Source organism: Eumetopias jubatus, unplaced genomic scaffold (genome assembly GCF_037043125.1).
Source record: "Eumetopias jubatus isolate StellerSeaLion01/CBP00866 unplaced genomic scaffold, mEumJub1_p1.0 scaffold_2, whole genome shotgun sequence".
Lineage (NCBI taxonomy): Eukaryota > Metazoa > Chordata > Mammalia > Carnivora > Otariidae > Eumetopias > Eumetopias jubatus.
The window spans coordinates 128,735,157-128,755,949 of NW_028274808.1; the positions used below are offsets into that span (position 1 = coordinate 128,735,157).

Below are 20,793 nucleotides of genomic sequence, written 5' to 3' on the forward strand. Positions count from 1 at the left end.
TCACTGAAATATACCCTTAGTGTATACATTGTATTTTCTTCCACAGGGTGGTAAAAATTCCTTCAGACAGGACTTCCTGTCATGCAATACACACTTAGCACGCTGGAAAATTCTAAAATGACTTCTAAAGTTGTCCAAGAAAATGCTTAGAAATTTTGTAATTAAATCTAGATTTCCTATAGAGGTGGTGATATATGAGATAGAAGGTGATGAGGGTTGAAAGAAATTTTCAACAAGTATCAACTTTTCTTTTTTATCAACATTATTACTAAATGAACATATTTTTCAGCAAATATTATAATTATTATTACTAATTGGAGGAGAACAAATATATGCTACCCAGAATATGCCTCTTTAGCATATGAATTATCTTTAGCTGGGTATTTTTAAAAAACACAGACACAGGAGAAGCTTGGAAAATGGAATACAAGTTACTGTTTTATAAAAGAAAGTTACATGTATAATGGAAATCCTCACTTGTAAAGGTCTCTCTGGACCAGGAAGAAGAGGACAACTCTCAATCTCTAGAAACTCTTTTCAATGGAGAAGACAGTCTTAAATCTGCATAACAGTTTTACCCTTGTTTACTATGCTTTTCCTGGTATTCTCCCATAACTGGTCTCTCCTATGACCCCAACCCTGCAGCATCATCTTTTGTCTTTAGCTGGAGGTTGTATTTAAGATGGTGACGTGGACCATTTCAGGGAGTTACTCGGTTTTTCTGGGTATTTCCCATTTATGCTGGGGGTATACATGTCACTAAACTTGTTTTTCTCCTGTTTATTTGTTTTTACAGGTAGGTCTCAGCCAAGAAACCAGAAGAATAGAGGGAAATTTATTTTTCCTCCCCACAGAAGATATATAAAATTTGTATGTCTATGTGTTCTTTCATTGTTTCATTTTGATGAATATTTTTACAATTACAAGAGCTTTTTTTTTTTAAACACCTATCCTTGCTATTTTTCCCGAAAGGATTTCAACTATAAATTCTCTTAACAAAAGGATTATCAGTTAAGTCATACTGATTCTATGCAGTCAAAGCTGAAATAAAGACCTGGAGGCATTCCAGGAATGATCTAGCTCCTAGATAAAAATTCAGGATTTTAGAAGGAAGCATTCAATGCAATATTATAAAGGAAACTGCATGTTGGCACTCATGTTTTAAAAATCACTGGTTATCTACACTGATTTGCATTTAATGCTTTGTTCTAAAAGGCACAAAGTGGCCACTTTGAAACATTTGTTAGATGTAACAAAATGATATAGAATAATGTAGAACAATACGCACTTCTGTATTTGTTAATAAAACAATGTATACTGATTTCTTTTAGATCTTTAGGATTATAAAAATAACATGAGAGTCTTTTAGTTAATCTATTCATTTATTTTTTCACCGAGTAACTATTGAGTGATTTTTACATTTGTTGGCTTTAGTGGTACACCTCTGAATAATGGGATGTGCTGATATACAATGAAGTCTAATTATATATTTAAAGTATTTAAATTCAACTCTTCCTGAGCTGGGAGAAGGTTGAGAGGAGGAGGCAGACAGAGCCTATGCAAAAAAAGGAAGGAAAAGTGAATGTAATTTACATGGTGTGGCTGATAGGACCTAGCTTTCTTCTCAGTGCTTCTGCTAAGTGGATATGATAGGAGGAGCCTGAGTAGGCTATTTCCACAGGTGGTCTCTGTTCCCCTAGTGTGAGTCTCTTGATGCATGGGGTCTGATTCTAGGGTATAATGGTATAGAATGCATTTTTTCATACCACATGGCCTACAAATGAAGCCAACTATTCTTACCCAGGACTGCTGCAAAGATAAAGCAATTTGTTCTTACTGACTGAGGGTCTTTCAGGGGTGTTCAAGGAGCACATCACAAAAGGATTTCTGACTAAATGGGATTTTTTAAAAAGATTTTATTTTATTTATTTATTTGTCAGCGAGAGACGGCACAAGCAGGGGGAGTGGCAGGCAGAGGGAGAGGCAGGCTCCCCGCTGAGTAGGGAGCCAGCCGGATGCAGGGCTCGATCACAGAACCCTGGGATCATGACCTGAGCTGAAGGCAGACACTTAACCACCTCAGCCACCCAGGCACCCCTGACTAAATGTGATTTTTACCTCACCACCTTCAAGCCTCACATCTCACCCTCAGACCGGCCTAGATCACCCTGTTTAAAATTTTTGATCATAGTCTTTACCCTCACCCCTACATTCACAATTACCCTGGGCACCTGGGTGGCTCAGTTGGTTAAGCGACCGCTTTCAGCTCGGGTCATGATCCTGGAGTCCCGGGATTGAGTCCCACATCGGGCTCCCTGCTCAGCAGGGAGTCTGCTGCTCCCTCTGACCCTCTTCCGTCTCGTGCTCTCTGTCTCTCATTCTCTCTCTCTCAAATAAATAAATAAAATCTTAAAAAAAAAAACAATTACCCTTTCCCTGTGCTATTTTTCCTTTTTATATTGCACCTAGCACCTTCTGACATACTATATACTCTCCTTATATGTTATAAGTATGCTGTCAAAAAATGCAGGCTCCATAGGGAATATTTGTGGTTTGATTAAAGGATGTATCCTAAGTACCTAGGACAGAGCCTGGCTTCCATGGGGCATTTAGTATTTGCTGAATAAATGCATGTATGGATTTTCAAAAATGATACCCTTAAAACTTCACCACGGGATAAGCTGTGATTCTTCCACTAAGTATTAGTAAGTACCTACAGCAGTTGATCATATATCTTATGTTTTTAAGCAATGATTTTGTCTAAAACTTATCTTTATGTAATATGAAAAACTGTAGTTCAAAAGAAAACTTGGAATATATCATTTTTAAACTTTGATTTTATTTAAATTTATAAAAACAAACAGAAATACTTGATGTAAATAAATATAAATGAAGTATATAGGGAGAAGGCACTCATCTGCTAAATGCTGGGGCACCCTGACATGATCAGAAGCACTGAAGTTATGAAAAACAACAGCAATGGATGGATCAAAAATAGATAGCTTTAACAAACTAGGATTATTAGCGACTGAACTAGAAAGCCTAATTGATAATTAGTCAATTCTTACAATTAGGCTTAATCCATAGGCTGACATAATATAGTTGAATAACACAAAATACTCTCTTGCTCTTTATAATAGCTAATAAAACAATTATGGTAAAAACTAATCATTCTTGGGGCACCTCGGTGGCGCAGTCAGTTAAGCATCTGCCTTCAGCTGTCATGATCCCAGGACCCTGCTCAGTGGTGAGTCTGCTTCTCCCTCGCCTCCCCATTCGTGTTCTGTCTCTCTCTCTCTCAAATAAAATCTTTAAAAAAAAAAAATCCCCTAATCATTCTTACTCTTTACATGATGAGCTATTCTCATATTTGTTAGAATTTCCTGTACACTATTAAGTATATTAGGAGGGCCTCCAAAATTAAATATAAGAAAAGTATAGATTGAGAATACACAGAAAACTGCATTGAGTTTTTCCTTCAAAATGTGTATTCATCATGCAACTAGTATTATTTCCCTAGCATATAAGTAGAAAACTTCATTTATAAAGCAAATCCCATCATTTAGAAACTATGTTAAAATTTTGAAAAATATATAGTGGTATGATCATGCTTTTCTAAACTGAGTTATGCTTCACTCACCCATGACTCAAAATATGTGTGATGCCAATTCAGTTTCAAGTAGCCAAATGAAAACCATTAATGATATTAAGACTAACAGTAATTAATAAATTTGACGAAATACTTGATAACGTCAAAACTCTTAAAGAAATATGAACAAAAAATTGCAAGTTCGAGACTAATACTTATTAAATATAAAATATAGAAAAAATATATGCTGATTAAAGGTAGACTCCTCTAGAGACTCTGATTGTTCTAAGTTCAGGCACTAAATGAAAAGAAAATTTACACTTAAAGTAAATCAACTATATTTTAAAAAGATAACCTTCTGTAGAACATCAAAAGGAAGTTAAAAAAAAAAAAAAACCTCTCCATATAGATGCCAAATTAAAAAAAGCACCTGAATTTTTGCCGTGTTAGAATATAAAATCTTCACTGCATTTTGGCTATTCCTTCCCAATTATTTAAACCAAAAATGTTATTTGCATGAGTTCAAACTACATTTACAGATAGCTTACATTCTATGCTGAAGCATTTATTTATATAATTAATGTAATCAGAAAAATCTCTACCTCTTAGTGTAATCTTGCAATTGGCAACATTGTTACTTGACTATATTCATCTTCTATCCTGTTTTAATAACACAAGTGACACCTAAGAAATTATTTTTGATCTTTCAATAAACTAAGTCAGTGTAGACAGAGTAAGGTGAAAGCGGTTAAACTGGCATCGATTATTGAAGACACATTCATCAATTATTTAACAATCTCCCTCATCATCACAAGAACTATTGTGTTTATAGGCCTTTGCTGAGACACTCTGAATTTATTTTTAAATCATCTTTGTCCTGTGCATTAGAAATCAAAGCATACTGTACACTAGCATTAGTTTCAAGTCTCCTGATAAATCTATTACAAGATAGAAATAGTTTATTATATGAATCTTTGAACTTACTCACTGTAGAGGATTTTCAGAAATTTCTTTTAATGGTTTTCATTATAATTCACATCTTTCAAGGATTCTATTTCCTATTTTAAGCAAAATGTGTAGTAACAACTATCTTCCCAAGAATATTATATTAGCAGATACTGGTAGTCTCTTCTATTCTGACATTCATGTCATTGAAACATGATCCATACTGATCTGTAAAGAACAATTTGTGGCTAATATTGACAGCTTTAGAAAGCAAGCAAGAGAGTATAAGTATCATTCATAATGTACAAGATTTCTACAAGATTTTTCATATCTTCTCTGACAAATACTATTGCAAATTGTTAAGTAGCTATAGTATATATGTGAATATATATTGATGAAAAAACAAAATGTCAGATTATTTCCTGATAAAAATGTGAGCAAATGTTATGTCAAAGGATAATCAATTATTCTTATTGCATATGGAAAAAGTGAAAAATTTATGACTAGATATTGAAAAGTACAGAAAATATATCCCAGTCACAGAAAATAAAAATACACTGTTGATAAGTCATATATTCCCAATAGTCACACAATTTATCACATTTAAAATGCTTTACCTATTTCTAACTTGCTTTTTAAAAATATTTCCCTCCCCAATGTTTTCCATACAAAATGCCCCAAAGCCTATTATGACAGTAACATCCAGTTAGTGCCATGAGGTTCTATATGCGTATCTTTGATAATTCCTTTCTGATTCTAATGATTATATCCTAGAATCTACCACCAGGAAATGTAAAATATGAAATCTTTAGAACAGATTATTAATGTATGCTAATAACTACCTAAGTCATACCAAACACTTATACAAAGGGATCCTGAAAGGAGTCAATACCAAGAAATTATTATTCTTAGCCTTAATTCAACCCAGTAAAATACAATAAATTTTCACTGTCAGATATGAAAAGAAGCTAGGAACAATGAAGATTTAATAAGGATTACCTATGTTCATGGCTCTATTTTAAATTTTTATTTAAATGTTTAGAGAAATTGTAATATTGATATAACAAAGCTCATAGAAACAAGAACATGATGGGGCATAGAGAGGCAAATACACAAGACACAATTTAATTATCTACCCCACAGGAACCATTCATCTCTTAGCAACTGTTTCTCACTTGCAGTCACTAATACTGCTATAGATCTCACATTCTATCTTTATATACGGTCCTTTAGAAATTTGGAACTGAGTTTCCCAAGCATCATTTCCGTATTGAGTAAAGTGGAATATTTGAGTCCCAATATATACGTGTTTTCCTCTTCCCTTGCTGAAGAATACATTACTTTTAATAACTAGACTTCCACAAAGACCATGTGGTAGTGAATAAGTTAACTTATAATTGTGTTATGTTTGAATATGATTTAATGGAAACTATTAATTTATTTGTCTTATTGGACAACTGGCTTGCAGATTTAAAAAGATATAGGTTATTATTTGTAAAATACATACTGAGTTTATAACCTAGGTACTGATATACAAATAATACATATCAAAAAACTTTAAATGGGAAAAAAAAACCTTCAGAAGAGATAAAATTAAAATACTTGTGGTAAATCCTGCTTGAACTTAGAAATCATTTCTATTTTAAAATAGGAAACATTAACACCATTTAAATCATATATAACACTGGTATTCAAGCAAGAAGTAGTCACAATATTCATATCTAGAATATTTAGGTATCTATAATAAACATAAAATGAATATAACAGAAAAATTCAAAAGAAAAGCATAGCTTCTAATGTTTTTAAATTTAAAAAGAACATATATAAGTAGCTGAAGACAATTTGTGCTGGAATTCAAAACTTTAGCTTACTTCCTAATAGAGACAAGTGGCATTTAGTTAAATATAACAACATAATTTGCAAGGCAACATAAAAATAACATTCATATTTATGTTATTTAATATAATGAGGACATGCAGATAAACTTACATTTTATTATTATACACCCTCATGAAACACCTTAAAAGCATCTTTTCTAATCTTACTTGTTAATAAAGTGCTAAAAATAATATTAATGTTTTTAAATAGAAGAGGGAGTTCTAACAAATGTTAGATGCAGGATAAACAAGATAATTCCTTTATATTTTCACCAAAAGGAAGTTTAAAGTCATCAACTTAGGCAAAGCGAAAATCTTATAGCTTCATTTAAGAAAAGATAGGCATTTAAATCAAAGTTATCCAAAATCATCCAGTGTTATTAGAAGCAATCTTGTATCAACACATGTTTTACAATCCTATTTTGACAATTCAACAAGTATTTCACACTAAGAAAAAAATGCTAACTTTCAATTAAATTACTTTCTGAAGCTTGCACTGAAGCCCAAAAGCTAAAATAGTATTGTAAATTTCTCTGCAAAGTTGTGTTTCCTGTATGTATCAGAATGTAAAAATGATGTGCCTGGCCCTTGGTGATTGTGAACATAACTTTATTAAACTGTTAATAAATAAATTAGTACTCTCCTAAAAGTAAATTGTCCTAGTATTCTAATATGTATCTTCCACATGTCTGCAAATTCACTAATTCAAAAGACTATATGAGGGATGTTAGCTTAAAAAAAAAAAATAAGACATTGGTATGCTAGTTGGTGCCTGTAATTATCTTTTTCACTTCCAGAAGGTATTTGGGGATTATTTAAGAGCAAAAGATGAATGGCGAGCCACTAAATCCTATTAAATCAATGCATGGACACAGCAACAGAGGTAAATAAGCTGTGGAGGTCTGAATACCAATAAAGAAGATAAAAATGGTTTTATATAGCTACTTACATCATAGCCTAGAAGTTCAGTCTGTGTGGATTTATCTACTCTGGAAGCAAAAGCCTTCTGTAAATGCTGGACTTTTTCCTGCAAAATGAAAAAAAAAAAAAAAAAAGGAAACAACACGTTGGTAAGTCATGTGTTTCTACACTAATGTCCCCCGCTTATTAAAATTTGATTAGTGTATAATTCATGATTATCTGCATGTATACTTTGCTCTGCTGGTGCTTTGCATATCAGCTTAAATATTCATAACTTTAATTTTCTAGTAAGTACTCTACCTTTGGAGTCTGTTAGTACAGAAACCACTGAGGTAGAACTGCAGTTGAACACGAGAGAGCCAGGATTGCTTAAATCCAAGACCAAATGCTTATCCTGGGTTTCCTGTTGGCTGTTTTGTAAATTGAATTGATGGGATTTTCTTGTTCTAGTTTCAGAATATTTACCTTTAAAATCCAGAACACAATACTACTCAGTGGATTTCATCTAGTTTCTTTTTAATTTCATTTTTTTCTTCTTAATCCTTCCCTGAAATCTCCACATTTAGGAATCTATATGATATTTGACACTTAATCAAATTCTGTCATAACTAGGTAAGGGAAGTAATACATGAAGGAAGTTTGGGAGTTCATATCTCAAATGCAAATGCACTTATTCTGGCCTACTAATTTGATTGAGCTTCTGGTTGGGGACTTCTATTCTCATTCCTAGATGTGTCACTTAAAAGACGATCTTGAGCTTAGTTACCATGCAGTGTGCTTATTGTGTGCCTGGCACATCTCAAAATACTGTATTTACATGATCATACCTCATCTTGGGGTTTTTACTACCATTATCACCCATTTTTAATGAGAATAATATAATTTAGAAATCTTGACAAATTTTCCAAGTAAGTTCATGTGATTCTACTAGATTCTGCTTTACTTAACTTACTTTCTGAGGGTTGCTGGAAGGGAGGGGGGTGGAAGGATGGGGTAACTGGGTGATGGACATTAAGTAAGGCATGTGATGTAATGAGCACCTGGTATTATATAAGACGGATGAATCACAGGCCTGTACCTCTGAAACCAATAATACATTATATATTAATTAACTGAATTTAAATAAATGTTAAAAAAACAATTACAGAAAATTCTATATGTCAATACATGAAGACCACTAATACAACTTTTTAAAAAAGGATAATTTCTTTTGTTTTAAAGTTGAATGCTCAGTAAAATAGTTGAATATGTTAACGATTAAAGCTGATTTAATTCATCTTTTTTCCAAGAAGGGATGATAGTCATCACGAACCTCACTAAGAACACTTTCCTCCTCTCCCCTCCTCTACCTTCCCTTCCACTTCCTTCCCCTGTCCATCCCCTCTTGCCCTTAATTCTGCCTGAGATTTGCATGTAATCAGAGTTAACAAACTACATACATAATTTAGGCAAACATATTTATATGGCTTATTGAAATAATAAAAAAAAACATTATGGACTATTAATGTCTCAAACCTTCTAACTTGCCCTATCACAAAACTTCTAGTGCTGCTATTCATACCAAAATGAAATGGAGATTAGGTAATTCAGAAAGATGTCATGCAAGTGAGGTAAGATTTTAACTGTACGAAAAGGATAAGTGAAAATGTGGCCACATTTTGCAAACTCAATTTAAAATGAGAAGTAACAAGTTGTGTTTATTTAGACTTATATTGGGCTGAGGAAAAAGAGCAGGGAGAAGTAGTAATAAGCAAAGGAAGCAATAAAGTTTGCTATCATTGAAGGGCTGTTTAGAAAAATTTATCTGTTTTTGAAAAAGGTTGGAGGAATAAGCATTGGAAAAGCAAGTTTTGTTATAAATCTCTAGATATATGAACATTTGCACATGAATTAGAGACTATGCACTAATGCAAAAAGCAAGGAGGAAAGACAGCAAATGCTTCCATTATGGTTTGCTCACAGTTCTATTTTCAAGGCCTCCCATCCTGAAGATAGGAGTGGGAAAGACTGCTAAACTCTGGTTCATTGGTCTGAATTATAAGACTTAGAAAATTCAATTTATGATAAAAAATTTCAAACACCTTCAATAACCAACAGCCTAATCAAGGCAAAACAAAACGTACATCAAGAATACTTTCAGAAATTAAGAAAAAAAAGGCATTTCTAATGGAATTCATTGCCACTTCCATTTGCAGGCATTTTCACAACAACAAATATGTCATATTTGAATTATTTGTTACTTATGCACTTGTATGCTATATTCAAAAGTGGGGAGTAAAATACAACTTTCTAATAGACTTAGGTGGATATACTTAAGGATCAAATATTTTGTTTAGTGTAATAGTAGGAAGAAAATATATGAAAGTTTCTGATAAATTTCTGTAACATACACTTAGAAGATTAAATAAAGTCTCTACAGGTTTTGGAAGATAATTCTCCATGGCGCTTTTGCATTTCTGCAAGACTGATGGCTATTTATGAATTAATAAATTTAACATGAGATAAAGAGTATTACATAGAAAATAGACCATAAAAATAGCTATTATTAGATGGTGAGCTTGCTAATAATTATTTATATAAAAATGAATCAGTATTAGCTATATAAATACATATATTAGAAGACTAGAAATAAAGCATCATATATTTTTATTTCATGCTGATTTAAGAAAAGTTTTTATTTAAATTATTGATTTCAGTATAGAGAGACAGACATTTCACCTTCATGATGCAAATATATTATATTCCTTAATTCAACTATAACTTTTATTAAATGCGTATTATGGTACAAGGGACATAAAGGGGGAAAAAAAAAAGGCATACCCCTCCTAATGTATAAACTTGTTAAATCACTAAGTTGTAAGCCCGAGACTAATATAATATTGTGTGTCAACTATACTAGGGAAAAAAAAAATCCATATCTCAATTTAAAAAAGGTTTAGCCCCTTTTATAAAGAAACTTCCACTGTGAAAGGCAGAGATATTAAAAAAATTATTATTCAATACATAAAGTAAAAGGACTACAGAGATGGCTGGAGGCATATAGGAGAGTTAAATAATTGAAATGCAGAAGCTACTGACACCCCAGCTAAAACTAGAAAAATTAATTATTATAAGCCAACTAGGAGTGGAAGGGATAAGGGCCGTTTCTTAGACAAGAACATTTGCAAATATTTAGAAGTTGGAGAGACCCTGACAAAGATATACAGAAACAGCTACTAGTTCAAACTTGCCTAAGGGGAGACTGTGAAAGGGACAATAGTGAGGAGTAAGACTAGAGTGCTAAATCCAGTCTGTGCCAGAAAGTATAGAATTCATTTACACATGTGATTTAATGTGTCTCTCTTTTGGTATTTTCCTATATAAACATTGTAATTTCTTCTTCTAACCTCTCCCAGAGGGATAGAGGAGAACTGAAACAACTCAACTTCTGGTAGATAAGTTTTATAAATAAATCTATACCTCTGACAAAGTATCTATTTGTTTTTACATTTTCCATTCCAAGGAATGACAGTATCAATACTTCTTAACAAACCTTTTTTTTCTCATTTAAGATTAATAAAACCTATGTATTCTTAGAATAAACACAAAGAAAAAAGACTAGCAGATTCTGTAAAAAACAAACAACTATATAGATAGATAGATAGAGATATACACATATATATGAGTAAATTATGGGATGAGAAAGAGAAATTTCATCATTTATATTTGGTGTTATTTTACATTTCTGCCTGATCTTGGTCCTGAATATGTGGAGGTTTTAAATATTATAAACATTGCTATATGAAAAATATACAAGATGGTTTTTCTCCACAAGTTTCCAAATAATTTTATCTGACATTAAGAGTAATTTAATAACATCTGTATAATAGCTGTCATAAATAAATGCATATAAATCAAAGAAAATGTATATAATTTACAAACTTGCCAAGAATATTTATTTATATTCACATTCCCTCTCATTCTGTAATCTTTACTACAACAGCTATTACTAACAATAATAGATGATATTTATAGCATGTAATTACACACCAGGCACCATACCATGTAATATCTGTGAATCCTCTCAAGAACATACAATATCTGTGTCTTTTTTTAAGATTTTATTTATTTATTTGACAGAGACACAGTGAGAGAGGGAACACAAGCAGGGGGAGTGGGAGAGGGAGAAGCAGGCTTCCCGCAGAGCAGGGAGCCCGATGCGGGGCTCGATCCCAGGACCCTGAGATCAGGACCTGAGCCGAAGGCAGACGCTTAACCGACTGAGCCACCCAGGCGCCCCAAGTCTGTGTCCTTTTCTAAAGCAGGAAATTGATACTTAGTAAACTGAAATCAGTCGCTAAAGGTCACACAAGCTAGTAAGTGGAACGCCCCAGAGGAAAACTCTCGTCTCCAAACCCTGATGTCCTTTCTATAAAGATATTCTGACTCTGAAAAAACCTTCAAGCAGTATTGCTGCTTGCATATTGCATATTGCATACCAAATGCAATAATACCAATAATACAACTGTGTTTTTATGTTCATCCTGTATATATTCTCCTGCAGACTCTATTAAGTCATTTTTTCTTTGCTGTGAAAACAATTTGAGGTTGCTTAGGAATCTTTATTTCCTATAAAAGCTGAGATTCCATAGAATACCCATACTAGAAATATGCAATGCCAGCAATGCATTTTTTAAAAGTATTTATTTATTTAACAGAGACAGCGAGAGCAGGAACACAAGCAGGGGGAGTGGGAGAGGGGGAAGCAGGCTTCCCACCGAGCATAGAGCCTGATGCGGGGCTCGATCCCAGGATGCCAGGATCATGACCTGAGCCGAAGGCAGACGCCCAACGACAGAGCCACCCAGGTGCCCCACCAGCAATGCATTTTGAAACATAAGTTAGGAATAAGATGATAAAGTTAATATAAACTTATAACAAAAAATTGGAAGGAAAATGTGCAAAAGCAAACTGAAATAAAAACTAAATTTGAAAGGCATGAAATTCTTATGATAGCAATGATATTATCAATCAGTTCAAGCAAAGTAATCTAAAATTAATTCTGCTTAAGCTATTAGAATGTTTTCTGGTGTGTGTAAGTATGTTTATGTTTTATGCACTGGGTAGTCATAGACTCTGCTTCCAAAACATATGTTGTCCATATAAAATGATTAGTTTCTAGTTTCTTTAAAAATTCTTAAATTTAATTTTAGTAATCAAGAACATATTTATTAAATGCTTGAGCATAAAAAACATAACAGTTACCACTGATATATGTAAATTTTTGCACTTTCATGTGTGTACCAGTAAAGCACATGTCATTTTAGGATGCACTTAAGAGGAGGAAATGTGGTTAAAACAAACAAACAAAAAAAAAAAACAGGGAGAGAGACAAAACCATAACAAAGCTAACAACTGACAATGAAATTTCAATTTCATTTGAAAATGAAACCTCAAGTGGCTAGGAGAGTTAAAGGACTGGCAGTTATTTATCCTTATTTTAGAATATGTTTTAATTACATTATTTAATTACATTATTAGATACTCCTGATTAATAAAATAATTATGAATATTTTAACATCCAGCAGTTTATTATTCTACATAATTTATTTCTACCTTAGATACTATTTTCATCTATTAGAGCTGTTAAAAAATTTATGCATGTAAAACTAAGTGCAGTAAAGGTGAAAAGAAAATATTTGATAATCCCAAGAAACAACTCCAACTTATATTAAATTATAAGTTTAATTACCTACACAGAATACTGTGAATTCGAGATGAAAAGGAAATGAATTTAAAAAAAAAGAACATGAGGGCTTACACATAGCTTTAGAATCTATAATAAAAAAACTGCACTTATTAATGAAATTAAGAGCTGAAATACAAAATATATGGTAATAGTGATTACAGCACTACTATGTGAACATATACCCGGAGATTAAAGGGAAAAACACAAAAGCCTCTGTATCATCCAAAACTCACATGCAGGCACACACACAGACATATACCCAAAGAATAGGTTTGAATCAGAAAAAGGAAAATCTTAAAAATAAATAAATAAATAAACACAAAGACTGCCTGAAATAGTATAATCCTGAATCCAGATCCTAAGTCATGGATCTACAGGTTCAGTTTATGAAAAGAGAAATAGTATTGAAATGAGGAGAAAAGCTAATTTCACCCAATGTGGGGCTTGAAGTCATGACCCCAGAATCAAGAGTCTTATTCTGTATTGACTGAGCCTGCCAGGCACCTCAAGAGAAACTAACTTTTTAAAAATTGAGAAGTAAGAGGAGCCTGGCTGGCTCAGTCAGAACATGTGACTCTTGATTTCGGGGTTATGAATTTGAGCCCCATGTTTGGTATAGAGATTAAATAAAAAACAAAATAAAATAAAATAATAAAATAAAATTGAAAGGTAATGTAACTCAACACAAGAAAATTCACAAAGTGTTCTGAGTCCAGTTTAAACGAGAAATTAGGCAGATCAAAAAGAATTTGATCATCTTATTAATGGACTTCAATGTCAGTAATAAATGATTATTTATATACAACAGAAGCAAAAAACTAAGGGAAAATCACTGGGATTGCTTAGTAATGCCAAGTCCAAATATGAGCTCAGAAATGCAAAGGCTATCTAATAGAGATCACATTGATTATTTCCACCCACCTTTAATGAGAGCGTATCCGTGAAGGCATCAGTAGAATTAGAAACAAGCACAACAGTGACCACGCAAACCAAACCTCCTTACACAAAACATACAATTTCTTGGAACTATCAAGATGACATTAAAATGTATTATTTTCTTATTTTCTGTTATGGAAAATTGCTAACATATAACAAAAAGGGAGAATAACACAAAGAGTCCCTATGTACTCATTACCCAACTTCGCTAACAGGTATTGGAATTTAGAAGAAGAGTATTAGCTATGTACTTAAATGGCTCTCTTGGTCAATATTGTCCTGCAGATTAGGTAAGAGATATTTGCATTAGAGTACTGTGCTCTGGCTGTTCTCTCACCATGTTTCTGCCTGTGAGGAGGGTATTCTGCAGGGATAAGGGAAGTGTCACAAACGAAGGCCATATTTCCCTTCCCACCATATTCCAGAACCCTGGAATTCACTGCCCAGTTCGGGACATGACCAGGTCCTCCTGAGGGTCACCCAAGGTGTGGCCATGGGACAGTGTAGAGCCTGGTGTTCACTGGGTCAATCACACATATGCTCATAAGGCCATGAGGGACAGAACCTAGGGTAGTAAGGTGCTAAGTTAAGCTGGAGTCGGACTGGCTCCCCACTTTGCCACAGTGCTGCACAGGATGCTATGGAGTCCAAAAAGTTATAATTGGTTGGAACATGACTTTCCAAGTCATTAGAAAAGTATATTTGTTAAGATGGGAAGGTCGAACATATTTTATTCAACAGTTTTTAAATCCTAATTTAGAATTTTAATATTTAGATTTACATTCTGTGAGCCCCCACAGTTATGTTCTTGCCCAGAATCTCACAACTGTTAGCAGCTTTCTTGTTACTAGATTCTTTTTTTTTTTTTTATCACCACACCTCAGGAAAAACAAAGTATGAAAAAGTTGCAGAAAAGGGTAAAAGGATAGGAGGGTTATTTTATGTTTATATACTTTAAAAAGTGGGCCAAAAAATGTAAAGCCAAACAGGAGGAGGATATATCCAGTAAATCATTAAAACAAATACCTAAATAACATTTATAGTTATTTTATACCTAAACTAGGAAACTGTATGACATCCTCCACAATCCACCACTTTGAGACTGCGTTGGAAGTAATTTTTTTCAGTAAGATTACACAACATTACACAGCATATTTTATATTTATGGAGTTCATTACCCATGAGAGATTATACAAACTGAAAATATACCCAGATTTAAGAGTTTAGGTTACTTCATTTAAGAAGATACATCAAATATGTAAATTGGGAATTTATATTTTTGGAGATTGAAATCACTGGGAATATTTGTACCCAAATAACTATATTCAATATCCCAGATAGAAAGCATATGGATTTTTTCCCCCCAGTAAGAACTGAATGATGCTTTGTTTCAATTCTAACAACACTCCTCTGGTTTTCAGATTGTTTCTTTCAAACAACATGTTGTACTGTATATAAATGCCAGTATAGTTTCAGTAATGGGGGATTAAACAAATATATATTTGAATTCTTTTATGCATATGACAGGCTACTTCATTTCTTCTAGTTTAATACTCTTCTCACTAAGGTGGAGCTAATTAAGAAAGTCCTCATAAAAAGGGACTTGAAGGAGAGGTCTTTGAGTTAGACGCCTTTAGAAGCTAGGAAAACAAATTTCCTGGGATAAAAGTAGTAGGCATTTAGTGACTTATCAGGAAAGTTATGAGAGAAGTTGTGACTGAGAAAGATCAGCCAGATTGTTTGGGGTTGGCCTCTCCACATTCAAGATATCTGCTAATTACATTTCTGAAATCCATTTCACACTTATTTCTTCCTTTTCTAGCTAGTATCACTACTCTGGATCCACTACCTAAGGACAAGCAAGGAAATGGGAAATGGAGCATAGATCTGTGCCCAGTGTGCAAAAGCTACCACTTTTACTCCATTAGCCTCTCTATTGGGTTGACTAGTGTCCCCAAAAAATTCATGTCTGCCTGAAACTTGTGAATGTGACTTTATTTGGTAATAGCATCTCTGCAGACGCCATCCAGTTAAAATGAGGTTATACTGGATTAGGATGAATCATAACTACAATATGACTAGGCACCTGAGTGGCTCAGTTGGTTAAGCATCTGCCTTTGGTTCCTGGGATGGAGTCCTGCATTTTGCTCCCTGCTCAGTGGGGAATCTGCTTCTCCCTCTGCCTCTCCCCCTCACCCTGTCATGCTCTCTTCTTTCTTTCTCTCTCAAATAATTAAACAAATCTTTAAAAAAATACAACATGACTGGTGTCCTTTTAAGAAGAGGGATATCTGGACACAGTGACACAGATCTACAAAAGGCCACATGAAGACAGAAGCAGAGATTCGAGTGATGCATCTATAAGTCAAGCAACAAGGACTGCCAGCAACCACTAAGGAGCTCGAAGAGGCAATGAAGGATACTTCCCTAGAGCTTTCAGAGGGAACATGGTCTTGCTAACACCTTGACCCTAGACTTCTAGTCTCCAAAACAGACAGAAAATAAATTTCCGTTGTTTTAAGTCAGCCAATCTGTCATACTTTGTTATAGCAGCCAAAGGAAATAAAAGCTTAATAAAGCCTCTCAACTGGTATTCCTGTCTTCACCCATACTTTCTCCACTCCAAAGTGATTTGCTAATGCAGTTCGTTCTCCTGCTTAAAACCTGTTAATATCCCATTCCAGTAGGGCAGCCCCCAGTCACATGTGGCAAATGAGCACTTGAAATGTGGCTAGTCCAAACTGAGACGTGTGGTGAGTGTAAAATACACACCAGATTTTGAGGACTTAGTACAAAAAAAACCCATTAGTATCTCATAATTTTATGTTTATTACATCTTAAGTGATACCATTTTAGATATAAGTTAAATAAAATGTATTTGAAATACTAAATTGCATAAATGACTACAATTTATTGCTTGTTTTGTATTTCTATCAAATAGTTCTAGTCTATATAATAAAGAGTAAACCTTTATCATGATGTACAGCTCCTGCCCCTCCTGGCCCCTATTCATTATGCTAATTTTATCTCCTACCAATCTTCCCATTGCAAAAATGACTCCTACTCATCATCTTGCAGTTGCCTGAGTGGAGCAAAAGTTTTTGCACTTGAACTTTTTTTTTTTTTTAAAGAATTTATTTATTTATTTATTTGACAGAGAGAGAGAGAGAGAGAGAGAGAGAGAGACAGTGAGAGAGGGAACACAAGCAGGGAGAGTGGGAGAGGGAGAAGCAGGCTTCCCACGGAGCAGGGAGCCCGATGCGGGGCTCAATCCCAGGACACTGGGATCATGACCTGAGCCGAGGCAGACGCTTAATGACTGAGCCACCCAGGCGCCCCTTGCACTTGAACTTTTAACATGCTATTTCCTCCATCTGGACTCTTCATATTAAGGTGTTACTGCTTAGAGCTATGATCTCTGAAGTAGACTCCCACCTCCAGGTGAGTCTCTTTTTACTGACCACCTCTCATTTCAACTGTCAGTTCTTTTATTTGACTGTTTGCCTGTATCTTGTCTGTCTTCTGCACTAGCATGTAAGTTCCTCACAGCAAGGATCGTGTCTATTTAGAGCCATATTGACTCCACACAACCTAATGTAGTTTTTGGCACATTCTAGGTTTGATACTTTTCTGAATAAATGAAGTAGGAGAATGAAAGATGATACATGAGGTTTGAGAGGATTCATCAGAAACCAGCTGGAAAAACTGACATACTGCAAAAGCATTTGCTTTAGGGAATTTAATATTAGTGACATGACAAGTCCAGTAAAATTTCTGGCATTTGTATGGTACATAAATTTAAGTAGGGACGGCTTGAAAGTGATATATGAACAAAGGGATTATTCTAGTAATTTTAGGCTGTACAAAAGAAAAGAAGAAAGGAAGCAGAGACACAAAAGTGAGAAGTGAATTGGTACAAATCTAACATGTGTCTGAGGATGTGATGATGTAACATCAAGTGAGAAATATTTTCATGAATAGATTAGGATTTTCTTTAAAGATTATTTGAGAGAGCGTGAGAATACACGTGGGGGAAGGGGCAGAGGGAGAGAGAGAATCTCAAGCAAACTCCCCCCTGAGCGGGGAACCCAACACAGGGCTCGATCCCATGACCCATGAGATCATGCAGTGAGCTGAAATCACGAGTTGGACACTTAACCGTCTGAGCCACCCAGGTGCCCCAGGATTTTTTTTTTTCCAGGAAAAGCTTATGTACTCCATCCTCATCCTTGCCCGAATTATATATTTTGAGTGAGAAATTAATAAGGTGATTCTTCCAGTGAAGATAATTATGGGAAAAAAATGAATGCAGAAGTGTCTTCAATAGGAAATAGGGCCCAGGAGAATTTTTTGATATATCAAGTCCCAAACATTCCCTCATTAACAATATCCTGGTCTATAACACAGACCTTCTATTTGTCAGGAGACCCTCCATTTCCCTGACATTCCACAAATATGGCCCATAATTGCAGAAGGTTCCTTCTGCTAGAAGTTCTACTTCTCACTCTCTCCTCTTCATTTATTAACTGGTAGGTGATCTTGGAATAAACAAACCTGTTCTATTTCTTACTGGCATGGCCTGTCCACAAGATGGAATCTCAGCTTGTCCAGACATGAGCTTACAGACTCCTGCCCTGTGATAGAAGTCTGCAATTTTCCCATTTGTGTCAGCAACTTCAGTGGGTCACTTCAGATAAGAATGTCCTGGAAACTTATATGGCTACATTTCAATCCAGGTTTGGATGACATTTTAAGTCAATTTCTCTGAATCTTCTACTTTGCAGTTAGTTCTGAATTTAGGAGGACACAGAAGGATGTTGCTTATTGCCATTTTTAAGCCTCCAAAACACACCCACCCCCCCCACACACACACAATTTGGAAAAATGGAGTTTCAATTAGTTATTGGTAAGTTCTAGCAGAATCATAGTAGTGTTGCCCACAGAACCATAGAACCTTAATTCAACCTTGAAAATTGTTACTACAAAAAACAAAAACAAAAAAATAAAAAAGCAAGCCCTGTATCACGAAAAACAGGAACCTACCAGCAATATTGATTGACATCTTGAATGTATGGAAAAGACTGTTCTAGCTTTTTCTTGCTTGATATTTTTATTCAGGAAGGTCAGGATATAATACCCTGCCCATTGTGTCATTATGGTTTAAAAATAAGATTCCTGTTTTGAAGAAAAGATTTGCTTCAGGGGACTGTGAGCATTTTATGATATTGATTTAATTTTAATGTATATAAATTTTTTTAAACTGAGAAGTGACATAAAAGTCTTCAAGGCAGTCATTCATTAACAACAATATGCTGATGCATAAGGGAGACAAGAAGAAGATCACTAAAGACTTGCAGAATCAGCACAGCATTACAGGTTGACAATCAGCTAGAAAACAATGGAGGCCATGAATCAAACTTCACCAGACAAATTGCAGACACAGATCAAACTTTACTGGCAAACTAAAGAAATTCTGAACACCAGAAAACGCATTATCCTTCAGATTTCCTTCAGCACACTCATAAGCAAAAGTAAAATAAATAAATAAAACCCCACAGACGTATATCTAAACTGCAAAATCTAGTAAAACAGAATCTGAAGGGATTACGTGTGACTAGAGGACTTGTTTAGTGGCTTTGGATGTCTGTTTATTCATCTTTAAAAAAGAAGTAATAGGCAGAGGCATTTAAAGCTGGACTTAACTGATTCCAAATATTTAATTAGTACCTATAATTTATTAATTCACCCACCAGTAATTATAGTACATTTAACTACACAAATTCAACTATGAGCTCACTCTTTTTTCTCTGTAGTTACAGGTACAATACAATTTTATTTTGTTTTATATTATTTTGTGTATTTTATATTTGCCAAGAAAACTATTTCTATGAAATTTTCTTGCCAATTGCTCACTGGGAGCCACTTCAGAACGCAACCCCTGAATAAGACACAACTGTGCTAAGTGTGCAGTAGCTGAAGGGGACAGGCTCTCTCAAGAGGGTGGTGTGTGTGGAATGCTAAACACCAACCTCTCTCTTCACGTTGGAAGTGGTAAACAAAATACTGTTTCTGGGCTGTTTCACTAGGTAGAGTTCATAGGGGAGAGAGGGTTTCAATAAGGAAACATGCCAACGGGCATAAAGCTACAAATATTGCTTAGTGATATAAGGGAAGCAAGGAGCTGTTAAGAGAGAGAATAACATGGAAGAAACCCTTTAATTATACATGATGATAAAGTGGGCCTTACTGAGGAAATTTAACTTCAGGTTAAGTCTATGGGACAAGGACACATGCAGGGAATAAGCAGAGGATTACTTCAGAAAGAGATTGGAAAAAGCTCAGGGAGTTGGGGACGAGGGGGCAATGTAGGCATTTGTCAAAGAAATTGAAAAAAGTACAGTGTGACCAGAACTTGGTGAGCAAGAGGCCTATATACTGCCATCAGATAACTGTAGGTCAGCTGAGCATTGACTTTTATATTGAGTTCAGTGGGAACCACAGAAATTTTCAGTACGATTCAATTGTATTTAGCCAACATCATTCTGGCTGCTACATGGAGAAGAAAATAGAGGTAAGGAGGGTATGAAAGATGGTCATTTGAAGGTACTGCAGTCGTCTTCTAGAAATGCTTTTAGCAAGAGGGATAGAGCCCTTATATGTTTTCCAGACTCAAGTAAGAGCCAGATTTAAAAGCAAGTAATTTATTTTATAGGTAAAGGAAAAGAAAAAAGTCAAGAATGACTCCAACTTTCTGTTCTGAGCAAACTGGGAGGATGGTGGTGGCATTTCTGATTCGG

The 20,793-nt window shown here is 34.6% G+C and overlaps 1 protein-coding gene across 1 annotated transcript in view; it reads right to left on the reverse strand.

Moving 5' to 3' along the window:
- CCSER1 (coiled-coil serine rich protein 1) overlaps positions 1-20,793 on the reverse strand; it is a 723,573-nt gene that overhangs the window by 18,478 nt on the left and 684,302 nt on the right. The window contains exon 9 of the mRNA XM_028117742.2: positions 7,361-7,438. Coding sequence (XP_027973543.1) covers positions 7,361-7,438 — 78 coding nt within the window. The remainder of the gene's footprint in view (positions 1-7,360; positions 7,439-20,793) is intronic.